General features: G+C 45.3%; 1 protein-coding gene across 13 annotated transcripts in view; it reads left to right on the top strand.

Annotated features, from left to right (window-relative positions):
• Window positions 1–27,909, top strand: part of Atxn7l1 (ataxin 7 like 1) — a 251,899-nt gene that overhangs the window by 190,425 nt on the left and 33,565 nt on the right. For all 13 annotated transcript variants that reach the window (XM_069996257.1, XM_069996258.1, XM_069996261.1 and 10 more), the window contains 2 exons: window positions 7,590–7,815; window positions 25,320–25,618. In XM_069996257.1, the coding sequence (XP_069852358.1) occupies window positions 7,590–7,815; window positions 25,320–25,618 (525 nt within the window). The remainder of the gene's footprint in view (window positions 1–7,589; window positions 7,816–25,319; window positions 25,619–27,909) is intronic.

A 27,909-nucleotide genomic window follows, 5' to 3' on the forward strand; every position in this document is an offset into this window, starting at 1 on the left:
CTCCCACTGTAATAGTCGCAACCCATTTTGCACAGTTGATGGGTAGATTATGCAAGCTGGCAAGCAGAAAGTAGCTTGTGCAGTGCCTGATACACAGTAGGCACTCAAGAAATGCTCCCTAAATGGGCATAGGGTGACCAGATGGCTGAGAAACTAACCTGAAGCCCAGGGTTCGGGGACCTGAGCTGGTAGGAGCAGTGCAAGCCACTTGTCTACACTGCCATTTGCACTACCAGATATAGCTGGTTTTGTCCAGCAGTAGGTAGTGGGTAAGAGTATAAGCCAGTTGGTGACAAGCAGCTTATTCTTTGAGGAATATTTCCCCAATTTCTTAAGTCCCAATGTCTTTTAAGGAGATACTGTAGTCTGAACCAGGGGAGGAGGGAAAGAAGCACTTCAGAAAATCTCACAGGCAAGCCTGGTACAAGAAATACCTGGCTCTGCCTGCCATTCCTTTCCTGTCTTTATTTCCCCCTTGCTGCTGTACGCTAATTCAGTGTCCCCTCCCGCCAACCACTACGGTGCTCTATTGAGTGCCTGGCTATGCATATAGGGGAGACTACTGCCCAGATTCTAGCCACTGTGAACAACTTGTGACTTTGAGCACATTTATCCAAATGAAGTCTGCTTCTATTTCCCCCTAAAGGAATGCCTGCCTGCCTTACAGAGCAGTTGCAAGGCACACCTAGCATGGCACACATGCTCTGCCTCCTGCCCTTCCCATTTCAGTTTGCTTTTGGAGCAAGACCCCTGAGAATTCAGGGTCCTTCCTGGGATGCATCTTGATGTCAGCTGCTAAACCAGATAGAATCTACCAATGAGATAGAACCTAGCTAATGACTTGTCAAGCACCTGCCCACTGGATGGGGACTGAACAAGACTCAGCACTGTCAAATGAGTAGACCAAGTACTGGCTCCATCCCAAGGTTGCTTATACAGCTGTGACAGGCCACGGGCGACCGGTGCTCAAAGTCTACGAGGAAGGTCTGGGTCCCTCAAAAACCATATTGGAAAATTCCCAACCAAGCTCTTTCTAAAAATGGTTCCAGGAGCCACACTGGATGTCTGCAGCCGACTCAGCCATTCAGGAGGCGTCTGTGCTGAGGATGAAATACAGGACATTGATGCTATGAGCATGAAAACATCTCAGTGAATAAATGCAGGGGAAAGAGAAGGGTCTAGTGAAGCGGAACAGCCTGAGAACTGCGTTTTTCTTACAAGAGGCAGGGAGAGAATTGTGAAGACAGCAGGACTCTCTCTCCTAACAGACTTAGAATGTGGAGAGCTGGTGCTCGCAAGCCCCCTGTTTAGTCACTGCCAGGATTGCCCCCAGAGTAGCACCAGAGGTATAGGCAGTACAGGGTGAAGTAAGTGGTCTTGAAAGAGGCAACTTGGTGAGGCTTGGCCTGGACTTCCTACCGTAGAAATAAAGTACAAGGATTTGGGTCATTGTATCTTTGGTCCTGGGACTTGATTAAGGTATTAGATTGGGGTCTCAGGCTGCTTCATGGGGCTACTGACTGACTCTTTCTTTCCTTTCTGTAGGGGAGTCAGGTACTTTACTAACATGCCATAGTGGGAAGGAGCTCCACAAAGGGCTCTTCTAGATTCTCTTTGTCAATAGCTATGTCTTCCAAGATCAAGGTGGGAGAGCTCAGAATGAAGACATAGTTTCTGAAGACATCCCTAGATCTAGTATTGCCCAGCTTAACAACAAACTTCTGTCTATAAGCCTCAGTTTCTCCATCTGTGGAATAGAAAGACTAACATATCATCTCTTAAGGAGTTACAGGAATTAAATGCTATAAAGTAAATCAAGTGTATAGCAGAGAATATAGCTAAGAACACAGAAAACTCTTCATTGAAGCCTGGCACCGTTAGCTCATGCCTGTAATCCTAGCTACTCAGGAGGCTGAGATCTGAAGGTTGTGGTTTAAAGTAAGCCTGGGCAGGACAGTTTGTGAGACTCTTATCTCCAAATAACCACCAAAAAGCCAGAAATGGAGCTGTGTCTCAGGTATCAGAACACTAACCTTTAGCAAAAATAAAAAATAAAAAGCTCAGGGACAGTGCTCAGTCCCTGAGTTCAAAAGATGTTGTACAGAGGGATTACGGTTACATGAGTAAGATAATGAGTACATTTCTTGGCTAATCTTAATGAACTTTTATTACTGGTGGCTAACAGACAGGATGGGGAAGATAGGTCCAGAGATCTGACATCATTCACTAAGATTGTTCTTAATGTGTTGATAATTAAATCTATGTGGCATTCTAATTGTGATTTTCTGGTTTCTCTTCAGTGGGTGAGTGGTTCTTATATTTAACATTAGCACAAAAAGTTTATTTGGGCTTTCTATCACATGGGCAGAAAATAAATTGTATAGCAAGAGTTAGGAAATATTGAAGACTTTCACTTTAAAATAATTCTAAATCATTTTGTAAATAAACTAGCTTTTAAAAATCCCAGGCAGCAAGAAAATAACACATTAATGACTGAATATTACCTGTTTAAAATGGCAAGCAAGTGGGAATTAGACATGTATACATAGAATAATGTTGTTTGAGAAAGAATAGCCCAAAGTACCAGTTGATTAATTTTGTTAATATAGTTTATGAACATTTACAAAGATTGGGAAAAATTTAGAGGGAAATGCCTCTTTCTCTAGTTTTAAAAATACTTTTAATACTGACTAATATGACATATAAACTCTGGACATGGCAAATGGAATTAAAATAATTGTAGATATCTACCAAAGGTAGATACTTGACGAATGCATGAGAGAAGGATTAAACCCAAAGTATGCCAGGGCTTATGTCAGAATGATTGTAATACACATCTGAAAAACTTAACCCAGAGAAATTCATCAACACAGCAATGTTTTTTGTTTTGTTTTGTTGTGGATTTTGTTTTGTCCCAGTCCTGAGTCTTGAACTCAGGGACTGAACACTGTCCCTAAGGACAGTGGCTAGCACTCTACCACTTGAGCCACAGCTCTTATTTCCAAATATTGGGTGGTTAACTGACGATAAGAGTCTCACAGACTTTCCTGCATATGTTGGCTTTAAATCACAGTCCTCAGATCTCAGCCTCCTGAATATCTAGGATTACAGACATAAACTACCAACACCCAGCTTCACAGCAATATTGTTGTTTTGTTTTTAAGAAGAAATAAAAAGGGCTGGGATGTAGCTCAGTGGCAAAGCGCTTGCCTAGCAAGTGCAACGACAATCCCCAGTACCAAAAAAGAAAAGACAAAAAAAATACAGTTAAAAAAAAAAAAAGAAGAAGAAGAAATAAAAAAAAAAAACCCTGCCATCTTTCATCACCAGCCATCCTCACTCTCCACCCATTGTGTAAGTCATTAACAAACAGTGCCTTGCATACTGGAGAATCAGGTTGCATAGGAATGGAGTCTCTCTGTAAAATCTGCCACTTTGCCCTAGGACATCAGTTCTGCCATTTCAAAAGCTTAGCTGCTGATTATCCCAAGTGAGGCTCTGATCACCAATCCTATTAGTTTCACCACTTTGAATTCTTTCACAGCCTTTCTCACCTGCACCAGTAGGAGGCAAGCTTGTTCCCATGGGTCAGAGAAGAGAATTGCTGACCTCTTCTTGAGAGTCCTTAAAATAGTACTAGATTCAATTCAATCAGAACAAGAAGTTTCACAAGTAGGAAATATTGCTTTGGGCTATGGAAGTACAAAAATCACACATGATGCCGGCACCGGTGGCTCACGCCTGTAATCCTAGCTACTCAGGAGGCTGAGATCTGAGGATCACGGTTCAAAGCCAGCCCGGGCAGGAAAGTCTGTGAGACTCTTATCTCCAATAAACCACTAGAAAACCGGAAGTAGCACTGTGGCTCAAGCGGTAGAGCGCTCGCCTTGAGCTGAAGAGCACAGGGACAGCGCCCAAGCCTAGAGTTCAAGCTCCACGACCGACAAAAAATAAAAAATAAAAAAAATCACATATTATACAATTCCTCCTTCCCCCAAAATAAAAAAAAAACCGTTCAGGGCAGAGGGCCATGTTCATGATTTAACAAATATTTTCATAAGGCAAGTTGTTTTTTCACTTGGCCCTTTAAGGATTTATGAGGATAAAATATAAAATCCAAGGGAAAAAAAAGCAGAGATGTGTTGGTCAGAATCATGAACCAGAATTTTCTGGAAAGATGTTTTTAAAATCCCAGTCCAGGCCGGCACCAGTGACTCACTTCTGTAATCCTAGCTACTTAGGAAGCTGAGATCTGAGGATTGAAGTTCAGAGCCAACCTGGACAGAAAAATCCATAAGACTCTTATCTCCAATTAACCACCAAAAAAGAAAATCCATAAGTAGATGTATGACTCAAATGGTAGAGCACAGCCTTGAGTGAAAAAGCTAAAGGAGAGTACCCAATCCTGAGTTCAAGCTCCAATATAAGCGTGTACACGCACACGCACACACACACACACACATCCCTAGTCCATCCTTCTTTATGATTTTGTGATTTCATTTTTATTTACTGGAATAATTTTTAACCCCTAGTTTAGCAAAATAAAATTCATCTTTGTTATTGAGGCGGCTGAGTAATATTTCTATATACCCTAACCAGCTCTGAGCAGGTGAGGGAAGTCTCCCTCAAAAATCTGAAAGAGGTGTGATAAAAAAAAAAAATCATTCATACTGTAGAATCAGCAAGCTCTGCCAAAATAGATACTGCTGAACAACAACAACAACAACAAAATTCTGAAGCGCAGTCTCAACCACCAGATTTTAGGTTTGGTAACTGATAACCTTATCTCAAAAAAGAGATCAGACAAGTTTGTTTTCTTTTTCTTTTCTTTTTCTTTTTTTCTGATACCAAGAGTTTAAACAAAGGGCCTTTGCTTGCTTGGCTGACACTCTACTACTTGAGCCATGCCTCTGGCCCTGCTTTTTCTGATTATTTGGAGATGGGGATGGAAAAGTGTCAATCAGATGGATGTGTGTTCTGGGCTGGCCTTGAACCATGATCCTACAGATCCCAGGCTCTTTAGTAGCTAGGATTACAGGTGTGAGCCACTAGTTCCTGGCAAACTACTGGTTGATTTTTTTAAGACCCAGTTTGAACCTTCAGTGATTCTTCATTTCCTAGTTTTCTGGTTTCAAATCTTTTTTTTCCAGTCCTAGGGCTTGAACTCAGGGCCTGGGGAGCTTCTTTTGCTCAAGGATGACACTCTACCACTTGAGCCACAGCACCCTTCTGGCCTTTTCTGTTTATATGGTACTAAGGAATCGAACCCAGAGCTTCATGCATGCTACTCAATAACTCTACCACTAAGCCACATTCCAAGTCCCTGGTTTCAAATCTTGTTCGTAGTATACTCTACTTCCTATCTTCGAGAAGTAGCTGGGCTCATGCCCAAGACCCCATTCCTTAAGTAGCCATTGGCCTTGACCTTGGTAAAGACCTTAGCAGTCCCCTGGCTTCTTTGGGTCTCCTTTAGCCACTCAGCTGTGAGAAGGATGGCATCACCTAGCGGCTGTCTGTCTCACAGGGATTGTAAAACATCAGTTCAATTTTACAAAGGATGAATTCGTCCAAGGAAGAACCTGCCCAAGTGAAATATTTTAATGCTTCAGTTGTAATTATTGCTATAATATCCAGGCAGCATGAGGAATGAGAGGAGAAGGGAGCAGATATATGCACCTCTTGTATTCATGGTAATAGAGTGGGAAGAGGCCTTTAGAAGCCACTTATGGACCCATTTCATTGGGACATGGAAACCTTGAAGGCTTAAGTGGTGAGCTCAGGGTTATCCACCTTACCATATGGGATTGCAGGAGCTGATCCCAGTTCTCCTAGCTCTCAGCCATGAGTTCTCTATACCATCCAAACTAGCTCTTGGTGGGATAGCTTCTGGGAACTAAGCATATATGCAAGGTCTACTCTGAGTCAATGAAGAAAAAAAAATCACTCCATAAGGTACTTCTGGGGAAACGGTATATGAACACTGAGTAGGGAGAAATATCCAACCATCAGATGGTCCTAAAAAATTCACTCCCTCCACTCAATTCTGATTTCATCTGAAGTCTAGAATCTGTCTGCTTTGAGACAGCCTGGCAGACCATTAGTATGAGAGCATTGAGAAACCCTCAAACTCCTCTCACTGATAGTCAGGGGTGCTTTGGCTTCCTTCCACCAGGTCAGGTGCCAGATATAGCATTCAGAAACATCTGACCAAGGAGAAAAGCCTGAGACCACTCTGGGCTACAGAAAGAATGTGATCTGCCATCCTCACCTCTCATCTTTTCCATTATCACAGTCCATCCAGATGTGTGATCTCTTGTTCTTGCCTCAGGGCATCTATTATAATTTCATTTATTTCCTCAATGCATATTAATTGAGCACTCATTATATTCAAGGCACAAGAGAGCCTGACAGGACTAGAGACTTCAGGAAATATCTTTTTAGGTTTAGAGATTCTTTGCTGTATACATGTGCAGTTTGGGGGTATTATCAAGGTACATTTTTTCTGGGGTCCTTAGCTTTTATCTAATCTGTTACCTGAAAACAATTTAGAATCACCCTGACAGTGAATACTAGAAAGAGGGAGGAAGACTAACCAAGAGGATGATGGGAAAAGATGAACATGGTTGAAATAGATTGTTTGCAACTATGAAAATAGAACAATGAAATCTGTTGATTGTTTAGGGAAGAGTGGTAGAAGGGAAAGGAGTGATAGAGGGTTTGAGATTGATTGGAATATATTGTAAAAACATGTGGAAATGTAAGACTGAATACACCTTCCCATGACTAATCTAATTTTTTTTTAAACCACCATGCAAGGTGTTTGCTAGGACTTTACTTCATGCAACTGCTGACCTGATCACTCTCTCCCTCTGCCCATTGTGTCAGCTTGTTGGGAGCTGATGGGATATGAACAAGTCTACCCAGAGCCCTGGAATTTTCTGTAGAATGCCAGGAAGCTGTGCTTAGCCATGCATTCATATCTGTGGATTCTAACTCTGGTATTGATGTCTTCTCCTGTGTGTTAGGCCCTGAATTTCAGTGGGTCCTAGAAAAGACACAAGGGGCATTTGTCAATAGATGATCCCCTCAGTCCTAGGAAGGGACGCAGACGGAGCCACTTTGTAGCTCTCAAGGACCTTCCAGTCCTGTGGGTCCATCTGATTCATGTGCTCCTTTTGTAGAGAGAGGGGCTGGTTAGAGAGTTCCCCATGTGTTGTTCTGTCAATCCTGTAACTGCTCACTCACTGCCCTGGACAACCTATGGCCTCTGATGAGCTGTCTGCAGGGTGACACTAGGTCTGTACTATCCCACCATGTCATGTGACAGCTGATTAGCACATTGCTACTCCTGTGGAAGTGGTTTGGCAAAACAGCAGTAATACCTCCCATGAGTAATTTTGGATTAATTTAGCAGATTATTTGATACAGAAACTGAGAATGTAATCATTGCTAGTTGGTGGACCAAGAGGCAGTATCAAGACAAACCATCATTAGAACCGAGGTGTTGGGATGCCCCGGCTCTGCACCTGCACTGTGTACAAGCACACGCCATGGATGCTGGACTGAGTTCTGTTCCTTCTCCCCTGTAGAGAGAAGACACGGTTCAATGTGCAGACCTTCTCCCTCTCCAGCATCTCCGGCCTCCAATTCCAGGACATCAGTAGTAGCACAGGTGAAAACAAAAGCCTGTCTCAGCGGCCATAACTCTGCCAGCAGCACCTCAAAGCCATTCAAAACGCCCAAAGACAATCTTCTTACCTCCAGCAGCAAACAGCACACAGTCTTTCCCGCAAAAGGATCAAGGGACAAACCATGGTGAGTGTCAGCGGCTGGCGGCCAGCAGCTGTCTGTCCCTGCTGCCTGTCCCTGTCACCATGGGAAACAGTGTTTACACTCTGGCTTTGTTCCTGGGCATCATGTCTAGGAATCTGGGAGACCAAGGAAAGAACCCAGAATGATGCATGAGAAAGCTAAATATGAGCGGGAGCGTGGGACTTTAAAAGTGCCGTGTGCCTGACAAGGGGGGATGTTTCTGCTTTTGAGAGCTGAGCCAAGTTGTATCTAAGAAAAGGGAAACAATGCACTAGTCCTCAGTTAGCCAGTTACCTCTCAATTTTCCGCCCCAGTGAAGAGCAACTGGTGTAAATAATGGAAAGCATAGACAGTCCGCCCAGCCAGGATCCAGCCAGAGATGCTGCTCCAGCCCTGGAGGCAGAGACAGCCCTATCCCCACCCCCAGGGCCTCAGCTCCTGGGGCTCATCTAGCTTTCTGGGAGCTGGCCACAGAGGAGAGGCAAAACCAGAGGTCACACCTTTGATGTGGAAGGAGAAAGGTGCTGTCAGACTGACTGTTTTCATCCATTTTTAAAATCTGTCTTTACCAGAAAGTAAGAACAGCTTCCTTGTGGGATGGACAGATAAGAAAGCAAACTGAACTGAGCGAGTATCTGGAGTGCTATCAGTACTCACTGTGGGGCACTTAGGACTGGCTGTCACAGCACCTCTAGCCTTATCTTTCAGGCAAGGCAGAGGAGGGACAAGTGTAGACTCTGTCTACTTTCTATGTTTAAAAAGGAACAGTTTTAATTAATTGAAGTGATGCTAGTTCATTATACTGACTCCCAACCTAGGGAAGCTGTAGAATAAAAGCATCCAACAATAGGGTAGCAAATTATGATACCTTAGTAAAACAGCTAAATTGTACTGAACATGTGGGAGAGTCTCTGGACAGTGTAGAGAGGTTAGACATGGGACTTCCTCGAGAAGTAACTGGGCCTCATGGGGTACCTTCTTTGTTCTCTAAAGATAGTGGGGTCTCAAATCTAACCTGTAGGAGGTCGGAGCTATTTAGAGAAGACCCAGCCTAAGGCTAACAACCTGTGGACAACATGAGTCTCCTAGGCCTTGCTCTGCAATCCCTCATGTCATTGGCCTGGGAGAGCTGAGATTTTTGCCAAGTTGCATGATGTCATGACATAAGCACAGGCTCTGGAATCCCTGTCTGGATACGGATTTCTGCTGTAAAATGGGCTAAAATAGCTCTCCCCCATGGGACTGCTATGAAGATCAAGTGAGCTACTTTTCTTTTTCTTTTTTTCTTTTTTGTCAGTTATGGGGCTTGAACTCAGGGTGCTGTTTCTGAACTCATTTGCTCAAGGCTAGGGTTCTACCACTTTGAGCCACTGTTCTACTTCCAGTTTTCTGGTGGTTAATTGGAGACCAGAGGCTCATGGACTTTCCTGCCCAGGCTGGCTTTGAACTGTGATCCTCAGATCTCAGCCTAAGATTACAGATGTGAGTAGCTAAGATTACAGATGTGAACCACTGGCACCCAGCTCCTTTTTTTTTTTCCCCCAACTTGAGCTACTTTTCATATAAAGCACCAAACACAATAGCTGGACATGTTTAATACATAGTTTAGGTTAGTGTTATCTTCATTATATTTATACCTATTTCAAAACAGAGATAAAGTATATAAGACAAAAGGAGACTTGCTCTTCAGTTTCAGAATGAAGTTGAAGATGGAAATGGGAAATGATACAATTTATTCAGGATTGGGAACGTAGCTCAGTGACTGAGTGCTTGCCTACCATGCACGAAGCCCTGAGTTCAATCTCCAGCACCACAGAGAGGGGAAAAAATTATTCAGAATCTAGAAAGGAGGAGGAGGGGGAGGGGGAAGAGGAGGAGGAAGAGGAGGAGGAGGGAAGGGGGAGGAAGAAGGGGGAGAAAGAGGAGGAGGGGGAGGAGGAGGGAAGGGGGAGAGGGGAAGGAAGAGGAGGAGGGGGGAGGGGGGAGAGGAGGAGGAGGAGGAAGAGGAGGAGGAGGAGAGAAGGGGGAGGAAGAAGGGGGGAGAAAGAGAAGGAGGGGAGGAGAAGGAAGAAGAGGAAGAGGAGGGAAGGGGGAGAGGGGAAGGAAGAGGAGGGGGAGGAGAAAGAGGAGGAGGAGGAGGAGGAGGAGGGAAGGGGGAGAAAGAAGGGGGGAGAAAGAGGAGGAGGGGAGGAGGAGGAGGAGGGAAGGGGGAGAGGGGAAGGAAGAGGAGGAGGAGGAGGAGACAACGACGACATAGTTGTCTGGGCTAGGAATGTGGCTCAGTGGTAGAGTGCTTGCCTAGCATGCATGAAGCTCTGGGTTTGATTCCACAGTACCACATAAATAGAAAAGGCTGGAAGTAGTGCTGTGGCTCAAGTAGTAGAATGCTAACCTTGAGCAAAAAGCTCAGGGACAGTGCCCAGGCTCTCTGAATTCATGTCCCAAGGAAGAAGAAAAAAGTCTGTCAATTAGCACCTGAGTGAGGAGGGAGGGGGTGATCATGGATGATCAGCAAAGGAACTTACCTTATGGAGGGGCAACTGAGGGTTCCTGTTGTCCCAAAGCATCCTCCCAGAAGTGAACTTTCAGGGAAACCTTCAAGGTTTGGGCGTTCTCCACTTTCAGTGGAAAGTCAGCCCACCAAATACACATCTAAGACCATTCTCACAGTACCCACATTGAAAGAACTCAGGAGCTCTAAGTGCTTGTGGCTGCGGACTCAATACAGATCTTGACATGTTTCCCAGTGATCTTTAGGGGTGGGGAGGTCTCTCTTTTTCTTTCATTCAGAGGTGTTATGTTAACTGGGCTCTTTGGTTTTTTTATGAGAATGAAGGAAGATTTCATTTTTTTTTCATATTTAATCTGACACTGCTAAGGCCTTTGGCAGGAATCGACATGGGAGATCCGATCATATGCAGAGAATTCCTGGCCAAAGTTCCTTCCCATTGCTCAAGTGAGCTCTGCATGGACAGCCAAGCAAGCACAAGCAGGGCTGCCAAAGGGGCTGGTGACCTCGACATGAGAGTTATGTGAGCTACTTCTTCTCTAAGTAGCTCAAATTCACATGTACAGAGGGGCAAACACCCCTGAGGTCAGGCTGACCTCCTGGTATTTTTGCACAAAATTAAATAGGTTGTGGTTTTTGTTATTTTCACCTTTCTATGGCTGGGTACATAAAGAAAATAACTGCATAGGGCTGGGAAGGTGGCTCAGTGGTAGAGGGCTTGCCTTGCATGCATGAGGCCCTGGGTTCGATTCCTCAGCACCACATAAGCAAAAAAGAAAAAAGGCCAGAAGTGGCGCTGTGGCTCAAGTGGTAGAGTGCTAGCCTTGAGCTGAATAGCTGAGGGACAGTGCCCAGGCCCAGAGTTCAGGCCCCATGACCGGACCCCAAAAAAAAAAAAAAAGAAGAAGAAGGAAGGAGAAAAACAGGGAAGGTACCCATGTTACCAGGGCTCCCCACTTCACCCTGCCTAACCACCCCAGCTCCCACACCCACTCAGACTGTAAACCCCCTTCCTTCTAGTTCACCCTCCAGCTTCTTGGGGACCACCCTAAGGAAGCTAAAACATTCATATAGTCTGTAAGAGATGGACAAGATGGTTTATCTCCAGAAGAAATCAGGAATTAGGAAGCTCAGCTCAATGGCCACAGCTCTACCCCACCTACCTAGAAGGCTTAGATGACCGGAGCGCTTAAGCTTGGGAGGTTGTGGCCATTTGCCTCTTTGGCACTACAGTGAGCATTTCAGCCTTTACTTACGAGTCCCTGCTCAGCCAGGGAGCAGGCCTTGGCAAAGTGACCAAGTCAGCCAGTCTGATTTTCCTAGCAGTTGTTGCTTCCCCTGCTGTCCCAGCATGGAGAATTGATGGGGAAACTCTAGCCCACTGATACAGGCTGATGTGGGCAGGAGGCAGGAAGAGGTGGGGGGAGATGTTCCTCCTCTGGATGGCTTGTTGCCTTCTCTTTGGGCCTTATCAACCTGCATGTGTGTGTTGAATGCTAACTATGCTCAGCTATTAAAAATGCAGGAGATGAGCCTGCCACTCCAGAAGGAAAATGAGCCAAGGCAAAAGAAAAATCAGCAGGCTCCCTGGCCTCCCTGTGCTGCCCTGAAGCATGGTGGGGAGGGGCTCCCTCTTCCAATGCAGGCAGGGCTCCTCTCAAAATGCTTAGAAATGCCAGGTCAGGAGTGAAAGGGGATGAGGGAGCCTGTGAACTGTGGAAGTCTTTCCAACCTTTTGTGGAGAATGACATGATCCCTGAGAAGCCCTGGCCAGACGCCTGAGGAGGAACAGGATAGCTTATCTCTTCTTGCCTGGTGATGTTGTGAACTAAGGACAGGACACAGCTTAGGACTGATGGCTCCCAGAAGACCTAGGGAACCCTTTCAGCGATTCCGCTCAGGTTGTGAAATCCTAGCAACCCCAAATGTTACAGACCCTCTAAGAGAACAAGCAGTTGGCTGCTGTAGCTTCTCCAGCAGCATGCTTGCCGTGCCTCCACTGGCCTCCTCACCCCTCACCCTGCTCCTCTTCCATTCTCCTTCCAGCCCTACCAGAATGGTGTGGGGCCTCTGCTCTGTTCACAGTTCACCAAGGCTCTCAGCTGTTTTCTATGAAATCTGACCCCTTTATGATAAGCCACAGAAGAAAGAGGGAAAGGGGGACAGTGGGCTCTTGCATAGGAGGTAACAGGAGCTTAAACATTAGGTACTGCATGCCTGCTGGCTCCCAGTTGTGCTTAGGTAAGGACAATGGACAGCTCCTTGGGCGCAACTGCTAATGACCTTGTTAAGTCACAGAAATGCTCAAGAAAAGAGAACAAGGAGGGAAAAATAAGTTCAGGACAGCTGGGAAAGGGGGAAGAAAGGACCTGATAGAGAAGAGTTTGAGCTACAAGAATTGATAGCTATTACCTTACATGGTTGTTACTCAGCACGGTTTTCAGATGCTTTCATAGCTCAGATCCCGGTGGAACCTTAAGACTCTGGGATGACGGTAAGACGATTGAACTCCAGAAGCGCAGTTGCCACCTGAGGTGCCATACATTGTGAAACAGTGACAGAGCTGGGGCGACATCCCTGGTCTTTGGGATCAAGAGCACAAGCCTTAGAGGGGTCTGAAGTCAACCCCACGTCTGCCCTTCATTTTGCTGAGTGGATTGAGACAGTCTTTCTATACTTCTAGTTCCTCATCTGTGAAAGGGGGTGTGGTGGTGGTAGAGATTAAGCACATTTTGCTAGCATGAGTGACCCACTGTACATGGTATATGATCAATGTGTGACTTCATGGGCTGACCTCTGTCATACTCATCTGCCAGGAAGAGAGACAGGTATGGGCTCGTTCTCTCATAAAGCAATTATTCTTACCAAGCATCAGTAGAAAGCTAGTTTAGTTTTTATCATATTATATGATTTAACCTTTGCCAAGAACATTAACTCAATCATCCAACATTTACTGAGCTCCTCCTACATGCCACGCAATGTATATAAATGCTGCTTGATGATTCCAGAGTAACATGTACATACGGTAGTAGGACATGATTCTTGTCTTCAAGAAGCTCATGGTTTGGTCTACATTGGACAAAATACAAAATGTGGCAGAAACACCTGGGAAGGAACAGCTAGCCTGAGAGATAAGATGATAATCCCAGGGCATGGCCAGGTGGGGATGTCACAAGAGAAGAAAGAAGAGCACATTAGCAGGAAAGCCCAGCCCATTGCAAGGCAGGCTGGATCCCAGGAGCCAGAAGTCCTCTACCAAGCTGGGCCAGAAAAAAAGGTGGGCAGGAGAGGTGGCCATGTGTAGGTTCCTCTGATGTCAGAGCCTGTATACCACTGGTCACTCATGCTTCATGTCCATAATGCTAGCTATTCAGGAAGCTGAGATCTGAGAATCCCGATTCAAAGCCAGACTATGTTAACAAATCCAAGAGATTCTTATCTCTAACCAGCAAAAAGCAAGAAGTAGAGCTTTGGCTCAAGTGATAGAGCAGTAGCCTTGAGCAAAAAAGCTAAGGAACAACACTTTGGCCCTGAGTTTAAGTCCTAAAACAGCATACAGACACACAAAAAACAGTCTGTACAAATAACCCTTATCGGGGCTGGGAAGTTGGCTCAGTGGTAGTGCGCTTGCCTTGCATGCCTGAGGCCCTAGGTTCGATTCCTCAGCACCACATAAGCAAAAAAAGAAAAAAGCTGGAAGTGGCTGTGGCTCAAGTGGTAGAGCACTAGCCTTGAGCTGAAGAGCTGAAGGACAGTGCCCAGGCCCAGAGTTCAGGCCCCACAACCAGACCAAAACAAAAACCAAAACAAAACAAAACAAAAAAAAAAAACAAATAACCCTTATCCTTGGTATTCTGAGTGGTGAGGAGCCCCAAAGCCTTGAATGGTCAGATTTGGCCTAGCATGGATGAGTGACAATCGAAGTTGAGGCATAAAGATTGGTAGTAGAATTTTTCAGTGCTGGGGATTAAACCCAGGGCCTTGCAACTGGGTAGAGATGGGAATTTTCATCAAGTTTCAGGCAAGCAATACTGAGGCTTGTGCTGGCTGTACAGAAAGGGGCCTCATTTCACAACTGCTTATGGCAAACACTGGGGTCAGACTGACACATGAGTGACTGAACATCAGGGAAGAGCCAAGGTCTCTAACTTGTTAATAATGTCATGAGTAAAAAATGAGGTAAGTTGCCTTCATTGTGACAGAAGTATCTGAGCTTTCTCAAGGCCAGCATAGAGGCTAAACGCCTGAAGGGTTTTTAATAGTGCTCTATTTTCTGGATGGGGGTGATATGGGGCTGCTTGCCCAGGGTTGGATCCCAATACTGAAGAGGAATAAGGTGAGTGAGTGACTGATTGACACCTGGGGTTGTTTCTTGGAAGGAGGTGAGAGCAGCTGGTGTCAGGGCCCCTGGCCCAAAGCTGGTGACATTCTGTCATTTCCCCATTTCCTGCCATGCTGGGACCAACTTAAAAGCAAAGGCCCCCAGCCTTCTTTGGCAGGAGGATAGCTGACGTTCTCTGAGGAGGCTGTGTCTCTCCAGGGTCAGAATTGGCCCATGGGAGGCTAATTGTGGCTGTGGAAGGCCGGCAGCAAGCCCTGCTACCGTACAGCTGGCAGCTCCAACAGTGGAAGCCAATGACCTCTGGTGGCTGCAGAGGGGAGTGCTCATGAATGTAACCAGCTTTGGGTCAGTGTTAGGGACCAGATGCTAGGACTGTGCCCCAGTCTGCACCAGCATGCCCTCCCTGCTGATCCTACCTTTGCAAAGCCTACCCTCACTGACTCTGATACCATTTCTGCAGTGATGTGGAATTCTGTGGCTTCTCATGGCAGTTACATGGCTATAATTCTCAGCTATGAAAGATGGCACTGAGTAGCTATGGTTCATTTGCTTTAGGATTGTCCTCAAAAGCTTCCAGAATTCATGGCCCAAGCCCACGTTGCTGCTGGCTTACTGCTGCATTCCCAAAGGCAGCCTGTGCAATTTCTGCATTCAAGACTCTTGTTTTTTCTTCTCACCCTCTGCCTCTCTGAGCCTGCTGATTTTTTCAGTCCTGGGGAACTAAGGTGTCTCAGAAAGTTAGTGTTTCTTGGTCTTATAGTAGTTTTGGAGACTACTTCCCAAGCTTTGCACCCTGAGAAGCTCTCAATAACAAAGACCAGGAAGGGAGCGACAGACCAGCAAGGAGACTGTTGGGGCCTCCTGCTTTGTCTAGAGCAGCCTACAGGGAGATATGTATAGTACACACACACACACACACACACACACACACACACACACACACACACACACACACACACACACACACACACACACACACACACACACACACACACACACACACACACACACACACACACACACACACACACACACACACACACACACACGCTTGAAGATATCCTAGAGCTGCAGAAGCCCCAGTGGCCTACCATGCTAGAGGGCCATGGGAGACATGGTTAAGATGAAAGGAGCCTGGACTTCCTGCTCACTTTTCCAGAATGATCTCCCCAGATGTGAACTTTACTCACCGGCTCAGGCTTGGCATGCGTAGGAAGGGTGAAGCCAGGCTGAAGGATCCTGTAAAGGAATCATTGAGTCATTGTACCCCAGAAGTGGTCCTGTCTGTTCTCTGTGAATGTAGAGACTTCCTGTTCTTACCCATCTGCTGCCACTGCATCCTCCCACCTTGTCCACCCTTCCTACTGGTCCTCAGTGTGAAACCAGAAGAGATGAAGAGGACAAAAGATAGTGAACCTGGCCTACTTGCCCCTCAGATGTGCATTTGGAAACCTCAGGGTCTGTGGGGAGAGTAGATGTTGCAGTCCTCTCTCATTTTTGCCTTCCTACAATTGTTTGAATGTCTGCTATGAGTTCAGCACTTTACTTAATCTTTTCAGATATCATAATCTTCATTTTAATGATAAGAGAACTGAACCGTAGAGCCATGAAGGGCTGGAAGCCATGTATACAGTATGGTCTTGGTCCTGTTCAGCTGTCCTACCAAGAAAGAAGGGGAAAACTGAAGCCAGCACTCACCCCCAATTGCCAGACCATCATCCTTTTTCTCATTCTCACAGAAGTCCTTAGGGGCTCCCTGAGAACCTGAGCCAGGAAGCCATATGCTGTCCCACAATAACTCATCCAGCAACAGCAAAGGCAGGATCCCTTTGTGCCTGTGTGCTACCTCTTATTCTAAATTCTGCTGCAAGACCCTCTACATCCAATGAATTTACCAGAACACTTAATTCAGCCCTACTTGTCCTCTCCATTTCTTATGTAATTGCTTTTTTTTTGGGGGGGGGGGTTGTAACTCATCAAACTCAGCTTGTTTATTTCTCCCTCTCCTCTTGGCACACAACTCTGGGGGAGATGCTATATCATTTCTCTCAGCAACAAATCACCCCTGCACCCAGCTGAGGAGCAAGGCCTTGGCATCCATCACTGATGAAGACACCATACCTTCCTTGGCCAGCAGTCGGCACTTGCCAAGCTCCCCTTGCTCTATGCTGGGCTGGAAAGAACTTGCCAAACAGTCTTTTTTTTTTTTTTTAACTTCTACTGCCAGGACCACTCACCCTCAATAGCTATGTGGTCTGACCACATTTCCCCAGTTTACTGAATGTGTGGTATATGGAAGAGAATCCAAAACCATACAAAGGCCAGGAGACATTATATACTATACTTCCTCTCTCACCACTAAGCCATGAAATAATAGGTTGACTCAGTAGATTTTTTTTAACCAAGCCTGTGGTTGAATACCCTCTTTTTTGTTTGATAAAAGTATTTTGAGATTGGCTTTCTGAAAGTTTTCCCATTATTTACACACACACACACACACACACACACACACACACACACACACACACACACACACACACACACACACACACACAATTTATTCATCCACTGGGAATTATATGGTACCTACTCAATCTGTCATACCTGGGTAATTTAGACTGATTGTGCCCAACTTCCAGCCTTCCAGACTATCCCAAGTATTTCCTTAACTTAAAGAGTTTAGATTAGATATAGATTTCCTAGGAATCCCCAAAATACATGTAATGGGAGCCAAATAGAATTCCTTCTCCAGGAGCATTTTCAAAGAGGGTAAATTTCTTTTTATTTGGAATGACTTAATACTATCACTGCTTAAAGACAGCAGCCTGGATGAGCCAGCTTATCAAGGATCTGCCAATAAATCAGAGATTCTTAAAATTCTGCCAGGCCAGTAGCATAGGCACATGGGCCTTTGTCGAAGGAAGTGGTGAAAGAAATCAGACAGCCGAAAACTCTCATCAGACACATAACCCACAGCACAAATACCATATGTCCTCACATTCCTGCCTGTCAAATCCATCTTTACCCTGCTCTGGTAAGAGGAGAAAAGGCTGGCAATAATTTCTGCAAACCTAAAGACTTTCTGAACCATTCTCTTAAGGCATATCTGTTGATGATAGAAAAATAAATCATGATCACTAGGAAAGTGTAGCTGGCAGGAGGGCAGCTGGCTCTGCACCGCAGTGGTGGCTCTCGAAATGACATGGTCATAATTCTCCACCTCTGCTCTTTTGCAGACATCACTGATCAGGGAGGGGAATGTGCTTGATGCCAAGAAAACCATTTTTCTTTAAGCCAGAGGACCTGCCTTGCTTGGTCTAGAAAGATCAATCCAGACAGATCAAGCACACAGGAAGAAGATATGGGCAGCCAACACAACACAAAAGAAACAAAGTAGGCACTTCCCTATGGTGCCAGGGGGTGAGAGGGGACCATTCTTGACCCTGGGATACCGTTCCAGGACTGAGACAAAGGCACAGAGATAAGGAAGAGGTAAGTCCAGGGACATAGACACAGCCATAATGAACTGCAGTCCTAGCTCCCTGTAAGAGTTCATGCCAAAGCCGGGTACCAGTTGCTCACACCTATAATCCTAGCTACTCAGGAGGCTGAGATCTGAGGTTCGAGGTTCAAAGCCAGCCCAGGCAAGGAAAGTCCATGAGACTCTTATTTCCAATTAACTACCAGAAAACTGGAAGTAACACTGTGACTCAAGTGATAGAGCACTGGCCTTGAGCTGTAGAGCTCAGGGATAGCATCCAGACCCAGAGTTCAAGCCCCACAACTGACAAAACAAAAAAAAAAAGTTTATGCCAAACCAACAAAACAGACATTTAAAAAGCAGAGGGGCAGAGTGGGACTTGTCTTCCCTTTTCAAAGAAGTAAAGCAGTGAATTGATCAGTGTAATGGACCATGAAACTTGAGAAAGTATATAAATGCATCCTTCAGTACTGAAAAGGAGTCCTGGGAGCCAGTGGCTCACACCTGTAATCCTAGCTATTCGGGAAGCTGAGATCTGAGGACTGAGGTTCAAAGCCTCCTGATAGGAAAGTCTGTGAGACTCTTATCTTCCATTAACCACCAGGAAACCAGAAATGGTACTGTGGCTTAGCAATAGAGTACTAGCCTTGACCAAAAGAGCTCAAAGACAGCACCCAGATCCTGAGTTCAAGTCCCATGACTGACAAAAAAAAAAAAGACTGAAATGGAAGGTGGTTGAGTGTGGTAGCTCACAACATAGACAAGCTGATCAGGAAGCTTCAGAAGGAGGATCAGAGAGCAGTCTACGATCAGCCCTGGGCAGAAATGCAAGATCCACTCCAAAACAAAAGGGACTTGGGGCATGGCTCAGGTGGTAGAGTGCCTGTTTAGCAAGTATAAGGGCTTTCTTTCAAATTCAGTGAGAGGGTGGGGGCAGGGAGGGAGAAAAACTGAACTTTGTGGAGACTTTGACTAAACTCAGGGACAACTGCCAAGCTTGTTTATCACCTATACAAATAGAAATAATGCACTGCTTAGTCAGTCTCCTGGGTTTGCCAACCAAGCCCCCACTTCCAGCTCCTCATACACATAAAGATGTTTTATTTGCTCTGATGAGAATCAGAGAAGATGGGAAATGCATGTACTGTGAGAACAAGGTGAGAGTCTTTGGCTTCTTTCCAAAAACATGTAAACCTGTCATTCAGGATCCACTGCCATCTGGAAGGAGCCCTTACCTGCCCCAGGCTAGGACACTTCACTGGTTGGAAGTGAGGGCAGAGGAAGTGAAAAGATTGAGAAATGGGACAGTGAGAGCAAAACAGAAGGCAATTCTGAGATGGAGAATTTCAGTGTACTCTTTAACAACATCCTTAAAGATGGTTGCAGCTTTGAGACCGGTTTTCCATGTTGTGTGGCACCGTGGTGCCATCATTTCCTCCTTTGTTTCTTAGTATAGGATCTTGGGACTGTTGTCAGTAGCAGTGAGTAAAGGAAACTAACTTGACAAATGATTGATGGCTAAAGTTTGTACTGGGTGTGCGAGATAGTCAAGGTCAAATAAGGTCAATGAGTGTGTTGTGTGTGTGCATACACACACATCCCCTTCTCTCTCTGCCTTTTCCTCTCTCCTCTCTACCTTTTCTCCTTCCTTCCCTTATCCCACTCTCTCCCTTTTTCCCTATCTGTCTTCTTCCCTCTAGAAACATGTTTGGTCCTTCTCACTATAGCTACCTGTCTTTCTACTCTTCTCTGTCTTCTCTCACCCATTCCCCGCTTCTGCCCCCCCCCCCCCACTTCTCCCCCTTTCTCAGTCCAGGCCAAATGAAGGTACATCAGAGAAAGTAGTACCAGGGACAGCTCCCAGCTGTCCTCCTTATGGAGAGGGTCAAGAGCCCTTCTCCAGTAATTCCCAGCATTGTTCATCCTCCAGAGGATTACATATCAGTTTTCCTTTCTTGTTTCTGATGAACTCCAATTTTATATCACCTGTGGGCACTGGAACTGAAGTCCCACTGAAATTCTGGAAGTATTGCCAGTACAGAAAATTATTTTTAAGTAATCACAGCCCCTAGCTGGCCTGGCTCAAGTTTAGTACACATAGTTGGCAAAAAGTGTCCTCCAAGAGGTGAGTCAGCTGGTCCACTGATCCTGATGTGTGGGCCTAGTGCACCTGTGCTCATGAGGCTGCCTTACAGAGTGCATTTGGTTCTAGACACTGGCTTTGGAAAAGTACAGATTGCATGTGAGCATTGGAGGGGCAATTTATAGTTGCTCTGGATTATTCTATTGTAGACATCCTACTTTTTTGCTGAGATTATAAGTATTCAACATAAGATTAAGGCATTCTTCACCACTATTAGATGCCTTCTGTGTACTTGTAGAAGAAGATTTATACAAGGCTGTATGAATTTTCTAACTTGTGAGGTCTTTAGTTTTTGTACACTTCAAATTATATATATATATATATATATATATATATGACATATATTTGTGCCATTTCACGCTTTTTTCTGTAGTTAAAGAAAAAGTCTCAGATTTTCCTGCCTAGGCTGGCTTTGAGCCACTGGCACCTAGCAACATGTTTTATATCATATAGTATATATTATATCATATCTACTTATTTTTAAATAAATATAGTTATTAATATAACATATTTATTAATACCGTGTATTTGTTAATAATTACTAAATACATTTTAATATTTAATTGATATTTATTTAATATTAAGTTAATTACTTAATGAATTATTTGATACTAATTTATTATTGATACTATTTATTATTCATTTAAATAGTTTTGTTAGTATAACATTATACTAATATATTAATGAACAAATGAATCTCCCTTTATTATCTTATTAATATACTAGTATTTTTAATAAATATATAGGATATAAAATTTACCATATTAACCAGTCTTAATGTTCCTTCATTATTGTGCAATCAATCTCTAGAATTCTTTTCAAAGCAAACTCTTTCCCAGTACCTTCTCCTACCTGCTGCCTGGCAACCACTGTTCTGTGTTGTGTGTCTATGACTGTGACTAATCTGTGTACCTTGTTAAGTGGAATCTTATAGTATTTGTTGTTTCATCACTGCCTTATTTTACTTAGCATACTACCAAAAAGAAAGATTCCTTCCTTTTTAAGGACAAATAGTACCACATTTATTTATTCACTCATGCTTTGTATTGGTGGACACTTGGCTCTTGCAAATGATGCTACTATAAACATGGATGTTCAAATACCTTTTGAGATGCTGATTTTTTGTTGTTGTTGTTGGTCATGGGGCTTGAACTCTGGACTTGCACACTGGCCCTCAGCTCTTCAGCTCAAGGCGAACACTCTACCACTTGAACCACAATGCCACTTCTGGTTTTCTAGTGGTTTATTGGAGATAGGAGTCTCACGGACTTTCCCGCCTAGACTGGCATTGAACCGATCCTCAGATCTCAGCCTCCTGAGTATCTAGGATTACAGGTGTGAGCCACTGGTGCCCAGCTGAGATCCTGATTTTTAAAACTTGTGATTTTTTTTGACACGGTAAAGAAGTAAGAATCCTATTTCATAATATCATACAACTTTGCATATATTTAGCCTTTGGAAAGAATCAAGGATGTGGCAATGTCTTTTTCTATTTTCTGTTGCTATAACAAAACCCCACAGACTTTATAAAGCAAAGGTATTTATTTTGCACATTCTGGAGGCAAAGAGGTCTAAGATCAGGATGCTGGTATCTGGCAATGGTCCTGAAGCTGTGACACAGTATGGCAGAGGGCCTCTCACAGTGTGGGTACAGTGAAGAAGTGTTAGTGCAGGTCTCCCTTCTTCTTAGTATAAAGCTACTAATCCCATCATAGAGCCCTCACCATCATGACCACTAAATTCTAATTACCTCTCAAAGATTCTATCTCCAAACACCATCAAAGCATGAATTTTGGGATTAAGTTTCTAAGATGAGTGTTGGGGAAGCACATTTAAATCATGGCACATGCTAATTTCATTGGGAAACATCTGTATAGCGTTTTAGCTCATTTTTCAAGATTTTTTTTTTTTTTTTTTTTTTTTTTTTTGCCAGTGGTGGGGCTTGCACTCAGGGTCTGGGCTCTGTCCCTGAGCTTCTTTTGCTTAAGGCTAGCAATCTACCAATTGAACCACAGTCCCACTTCCAGCTTTTTCTGTTTATGTAGTACTAAGGAATGGAACCCAAGGCTTCATGATTGCCAGGCAAGTACTGTACCACTAAGTCACATTCCCAGCCCAACAATTTTTTTTTAACTTTCAGGGGTTTTTTTTAACTATTTTTTATTGTTATTATAAAGGTGATGAACAGAGGAGTTACAGTTACATAAGTCAGGTAAAAGAATTTCTTTAGCAGCCAGGCGCTGGTGGCTCACGCCTATAATCCTAGCTACTCAGGAAGCTGAGATCTGAGGATCTCGGTTCAAGCCAGCCCGGGCAGGAGAGACCGTGAGACTCCTATCTCCAATAAACCACCAGAAAACCGGAAGTGGCGCTGTAGCTCAAGTGGCAGAGCGCTCGCCTTGAGCTGAAGAGCTGAGGGACAGCGCCCAGGCTCAGAATTCAAGCCCCATGACCGACAAAAAAAAAAAAAAAAAAAGAATTTCTTTAGCAACTGACATGTGTATGCTTAGAGAATCACCATTAAATAGACAGCAGCAGGGCTGGGAAGGTGGCTCAGTGGTAGAGCGCTTGCCTTGCATGCCTGAGGCCCTGGGTTCGATTCCTCAGCACCACATAAGCAAAAAGAAAAAAGCCGGAAGTGGCGCTGTGGCTCAAGTGGTAGAGTGCTAGCCTTGAGCTGAAGAGCTGAGGGATAGCACCCAGGCCCTGAGTTCAGGCCCCACGACCGGACCCAAAAAAAAACAAAAACAAATAGACAGCAGCAACAGGTCAGCTCTTGTTCTCATTGACTAAGACACCCATCAAGGGCAGATACTGGCAATGGCATCACCTATTACTAAAATCCTCCATTCCAGTTTCTCTTCCCACAACTCCAAGTCCCACACCACCCTCCTCCAGACCAGGAAGGCACATGATCTAGGGGGAAGTCAGTGTTGTCCAACCACAGTCTGTTCCACTGCATCTTTTTCTCTGGCAAAGATCTGTACCTAATATCTGTGATCCTGTTTCAGAGTCAGAACAGAGGCAGGGACTACAAAAATAATTGCTTGATTGAGTTAATCAAAGAAATGATCTGCCAGGTGCCAGTGCCTCATACTCCTCATACTCAGGAGGCTGAGATCTAATGATCAAGGTTCAAAATCAGCTGTGACAGGAAAATGTATAAGACTTGAATCCCCAATTCACCACTAAAGAATCCAGAAATGGAGCTGTGGCTGAAGTGGTAGAACTCTAGCCTTGAGCAAAAAAGCTCAGAGATAGCACCCAGCCCTTTAGTTCAAGCCCCTGGAAAGAGAGGGAGGAAGGAAAGATGGAGGGAGAGAGGGAGGGAGGGAAGGAAGGAAGGAAGGAAGGAAGGAAGGAAGGAAGGAAGGAAGGAAGGAAAAGAGGAAGGGAAGAGGGGAGGGATGAACCAGTAATCTTAGCTACTCAGGAGGCTGAGATCTGGGGTTTGTGGTTCAAAGCCAGCCCAGACAAGACAGGCTGTGAGACTCATCTCTAATTAATGATCAGAAAACCAGAAGTAGGGGCTGGGAAGGTGGCACAGTGGTAGAGCGCTTGCCTTGCATGCCTGAGGCCCTGGGTTCGATTCTTCAGCACCACATAAGAAAAAAGAAACAAGCCAGAAGTGGCGCTGTGGCTCAAATGGTAGAGCACTAGCCTTGAGCTGAACAGCTGAGGGACAGCACCCAGGCCCAGAGTTCAGACCCCACAACCGGACCCCCCCCCCCAAAAAAAGAAAAGAAAACCAGAAGTAGCACTGTGGCTCAAAGTGGTAGAGCACTAGCCTGGAGCAAAAAAGCTTAGGACAGTGCCCAGGCCCTGAGTTCAAGCCCCACAATTGACAAAAAGGAAAGAAGGAAGGGAGGAAAGGAGAGGGGAAGGGAGGGAAAGGAAGAAAAGAAATGATCCATGAACATATCTTAGAAAAGGGGGAGCCAGCCATGTGAGTGGAAAGGATTTCTCCCCTGCCAAAACTCGCCTCTCTTTCATGCCCTGCATTGTCTACACACATGTAAGAGCCACATTCTCAATCATTTGGCATTCAAGTAGCTAAGTCGGCTCCACTCTCAGCTCAAAAATGATTGGGGAGCCAAAGTGTTAGCATTCACCTCTCCTGCCAGGAGGAAAGGGAGTGAGTCTGGTTCAGAGACCAAAGCAAAGCTAATTCATCTCATCTATCAAGGCCTTGAGCCAGAGTCCTTCACAGCCCCCCAGACATAAGGTTGTCCAGCATTAAAGAACCACAGAAATCAAGTACCCCTCCATGACAGGAGAAATAGCAGGGAAATGGGGCGAAGGTGACAGATTCTGAAGAGTGAATGCACACCTTTGTGCTCTTGCCTTCTTAAAATTCATCCTCTCACCTGCCAGCCTGGAGAATTGCCTATTTACATAACTAGCTTCCTAAAATGGAATATTGGATAATAGTACATGGCGGCTTACTTCATTCGAGCCCATCCCCAGCATAGGAGAGTGATCCAGAAGCTCTCCGACAGCATGGAGTGTGGCATGCTGGCCTGAAGCCATGCCTCTGTGTGGCATGATCCTGTCAGTGCTTCAGAGCTAAGCAGGTGTCAGGCCCAATTGTGCCGAAGTGGGAGACTACAGGGCAGGGAGGCGGAGGCCTGATTCAACAGTGGCCTGCTGTCTGTCCCTCACAGACAGCATCTCTCCCTAGGCTTCACAGCAAAGTCCTTGTTCTGCCCATGGTGCTATGTCAGACATGACCCACATACAGGGCTTGATGGGGGTGGGGGAACTTACAGGATCCATGTGGACAATCCAGTACGGGAGCTAATCAGTCAGCTCTGATCCATGCCCAGGCTTTGTGCCAGCCTCATACCCCCCATTGGTCCTCTCCACAGCACAAATCTCCCTCCCATCAAAACTGGAACCATGCTGCTTGCCTATAGGAGGAGTATAAATAAGTGATAAGGAAGTGTTCTGATACTGATAAGCGGTGTAGCGCCTCAGTAGACCAGATGTATCAAAGAAGGCAATTGTGTGTGTTTGTTCCTTTATTTTTCAGTGTTCCGGTTCCCGTAGTCAGTTTAGAGAAAATTCCTAACCTAGTGAAGGCAGATGGTGCCAATGTCAAAATGAACTCTACAACCACTACTGCAGTCACTTCCTCCTCCTCCTCCTCCTCCTCCTCTTCCTCTTCTGCTGTCTCCGCCCCACCTCTAATTAAGCCCATCCTGATGTCTAAGTCGGTGCCACCTTCACCTGAGAAGATCTTAAATGGCAAAGGGATCCTGTCCGCCACCATAGACAAGAAACACCAAAATGGCACCAAAAACAACAACAAGCCTTACCGGAGACTTTCAGGTATGTGTCCCTAACATTAGAGTCTGGTTCATGATAAGACTAAAACTCAGTCCCTTCTGTAACCAAGGAATGATATGGTCATATAATTAAGCAGCGTTGTTTCATTGTCAAGGGGACAGGGAGTATATTTGCAAGCAGGATCTCCCATCTAAAAATGCAAAGGAGAACTGATTCTCTTATTCCTGGGGCAGATAAAGACTCTGGCTTTGTTAAGTGTTTTGCAGGAGTTATCCCCAGTGGCTCAAGGAGCAAGTCTGTGAACTCTGAGTTCACAGATGGCTGTGCAACCAACGATGCTGAGTGGCTGGACGACCCCTGGCTGCTGTAAAAGCATCACTGCTTTGAGGTTGGGTAGTCTACCAGCATGTCACACAGCATGCTGGGCCAGCCCCATAGATGTACTGCACAAGGAGACACGGCCTCCATCCTTCATGTCACAGCACTGTAGGTTGATTCTGTAGGTGGAGCTACATCTGTCCCTTCCCCATAGTCAGGCTGGAATTCCCACTGGGGCTGGCACAGTATAGGTGGGGTGGGGAAGTTGTCTGAGCAGACATGTGTCTACTGGTTGAGGTGATGTTGCCCTGCTAGAGGCCCAGTGGGGATAATATTTGCTTTGGATCTGTCCAAGAATGAAATCCAGAAGTTCTGTTCTCTCCAAATAACCAAAGGTATAAACTTCGTAACTTCTCCACACACCATGGGTGCTCTCTAACAGTGGACAGAAAAAATGAACTACAGTGAAAGACACCCATTGAGAGAGAAGGTATCTTCTGGTATGAGCCAGAATTTTAAGCACCTTAGGAGGTGTGGGTAATTTCTTATTTCGGATTTCATGTTTATCTGCATTTCTAGTTTTCTATCGTACATCTGTAACTCCAAACTTGTGTCTTTTTCTTTTTAAGTACTTCAGGCCTTAGGTCCAAAGCATTAAAGCAAAACAAGTACTGTGTGCCTGGCACAACTTTCCATGTCTTGTTCACGTACTATTAAGAAAAAGGAAGAGCTGGGAGTATGGCTCAACTGGTAGAATGCCTGCCTAGCAAGCACAGGGCCCTGAGTTCAAATCTCAATACCATAAAAACATAAAAATAATCATCAAAACCAGAGAACATAGTGCCTGTCGCTGTCTACAAGCATTGTGGGGGGTCTCAATCTATGGGCTGAGTCCCCAACTTCTCTCCTCCCAAACAGCTAATGCAGAAATGGGTGGTAACATCCGGGGGGGGGGGGGAGCCTGTGTCTTGAGTCCAGGGGCCACGGGTCTCATTGCATGAGAGGCATGGCCTTGGCTTCCAGTTGGTGTCCCGGTCTGAAGTTGTTTAGGGAGTGTGTGTGTGTGTGTGTGTGTGTGTGTGTGTGTGTGTGTGTGTGTGTGTGTGTGTGTGTGTGTGTGTGTGTGTGTGTGTGTGTGTGTGTGTGGTTATTTTGCATTTTGCGGGTTATTTTATTTCACTGGAGCTGTTGCTTGTTTCTACCTTGCCCTCACCCTTGGCAGACAGTGCCTACCCCAGCCAAAACCTCTCTCAGTTCTAGACCAACATGAGGTGCTGGTGTGGGTTTGTACACCAGGGGAAGGCCACCACAGCAGACAGCCGGGGCCTGCCACCCTGGCACCCACTGCCTGCTGAGAAAAGAGTTCCAAGAAAAGAATAGCCTTAGGACTAGCAGTTTTCTTCCCTGAAAAATGAAGTGTTTAAAAAAAAAAAAAAAAACAGGAGGAGCCAGGCGCCGGTGGCTCACGCCTGTAATCCTAGCTACTCAGGAGGCTGAGATCTGAGGATCATGGTTCAAAGCCAGCCTGGGCAGGAAAGTCCCTGATACTCTTATCTCCAATAAACCACTAGAAAACCGGAAGTGACGCTGTGGCTCAAGCGGTAGAGCACTCACCTTGAGCAAAAGAGCTGAGGGATAGCGCCCAAGCCCAGAGTTCAAGCCCCACGACCGACCAAAAAAAAGGGGGGGGGTGCATTTTGATAGCTGTGAGTATAAGAACGGCTTGCTTGCATCAACATAACCACCAGTGCAGAGATCCTGAAACTCCTGTGAAACATTCATTCATTATGTACAAAGTTTATGCCACCAATGCAGGCAGTTTTCAGCCTAGGGAAACAGAGTTTGTAGCCCTAGGGATGCCCAAGTTGCTGAAGAACCCCTACCCGCAGCAGCCATCTCACCCATACACCCAGAGCTGTGCATTCCTGCTCTGCAGGACTCAGGTCCCCATGTTTTCCAGAGATGTTATCCCAGAAGCAATGGAGGATCCTTAGATGTAACCTCCATACAAGCCA

This window comes from Dipodomys merriami, unplaced genomic scaffold, assembly GCF_024711535.1.
Source record: "Dipodomys merriami isolate MVZ:Mamm:240054 unplaced genomic scaffold, mDipMer1.0.p SCAF_5, whole genome shotgun sequence".
NCBI classification, from domain to species: Eukaryota; Metazoa; Chordata; class Mammalia; order Rodentia; family Heteromyidae; genus Dipodomys; species Dipodomys merriami.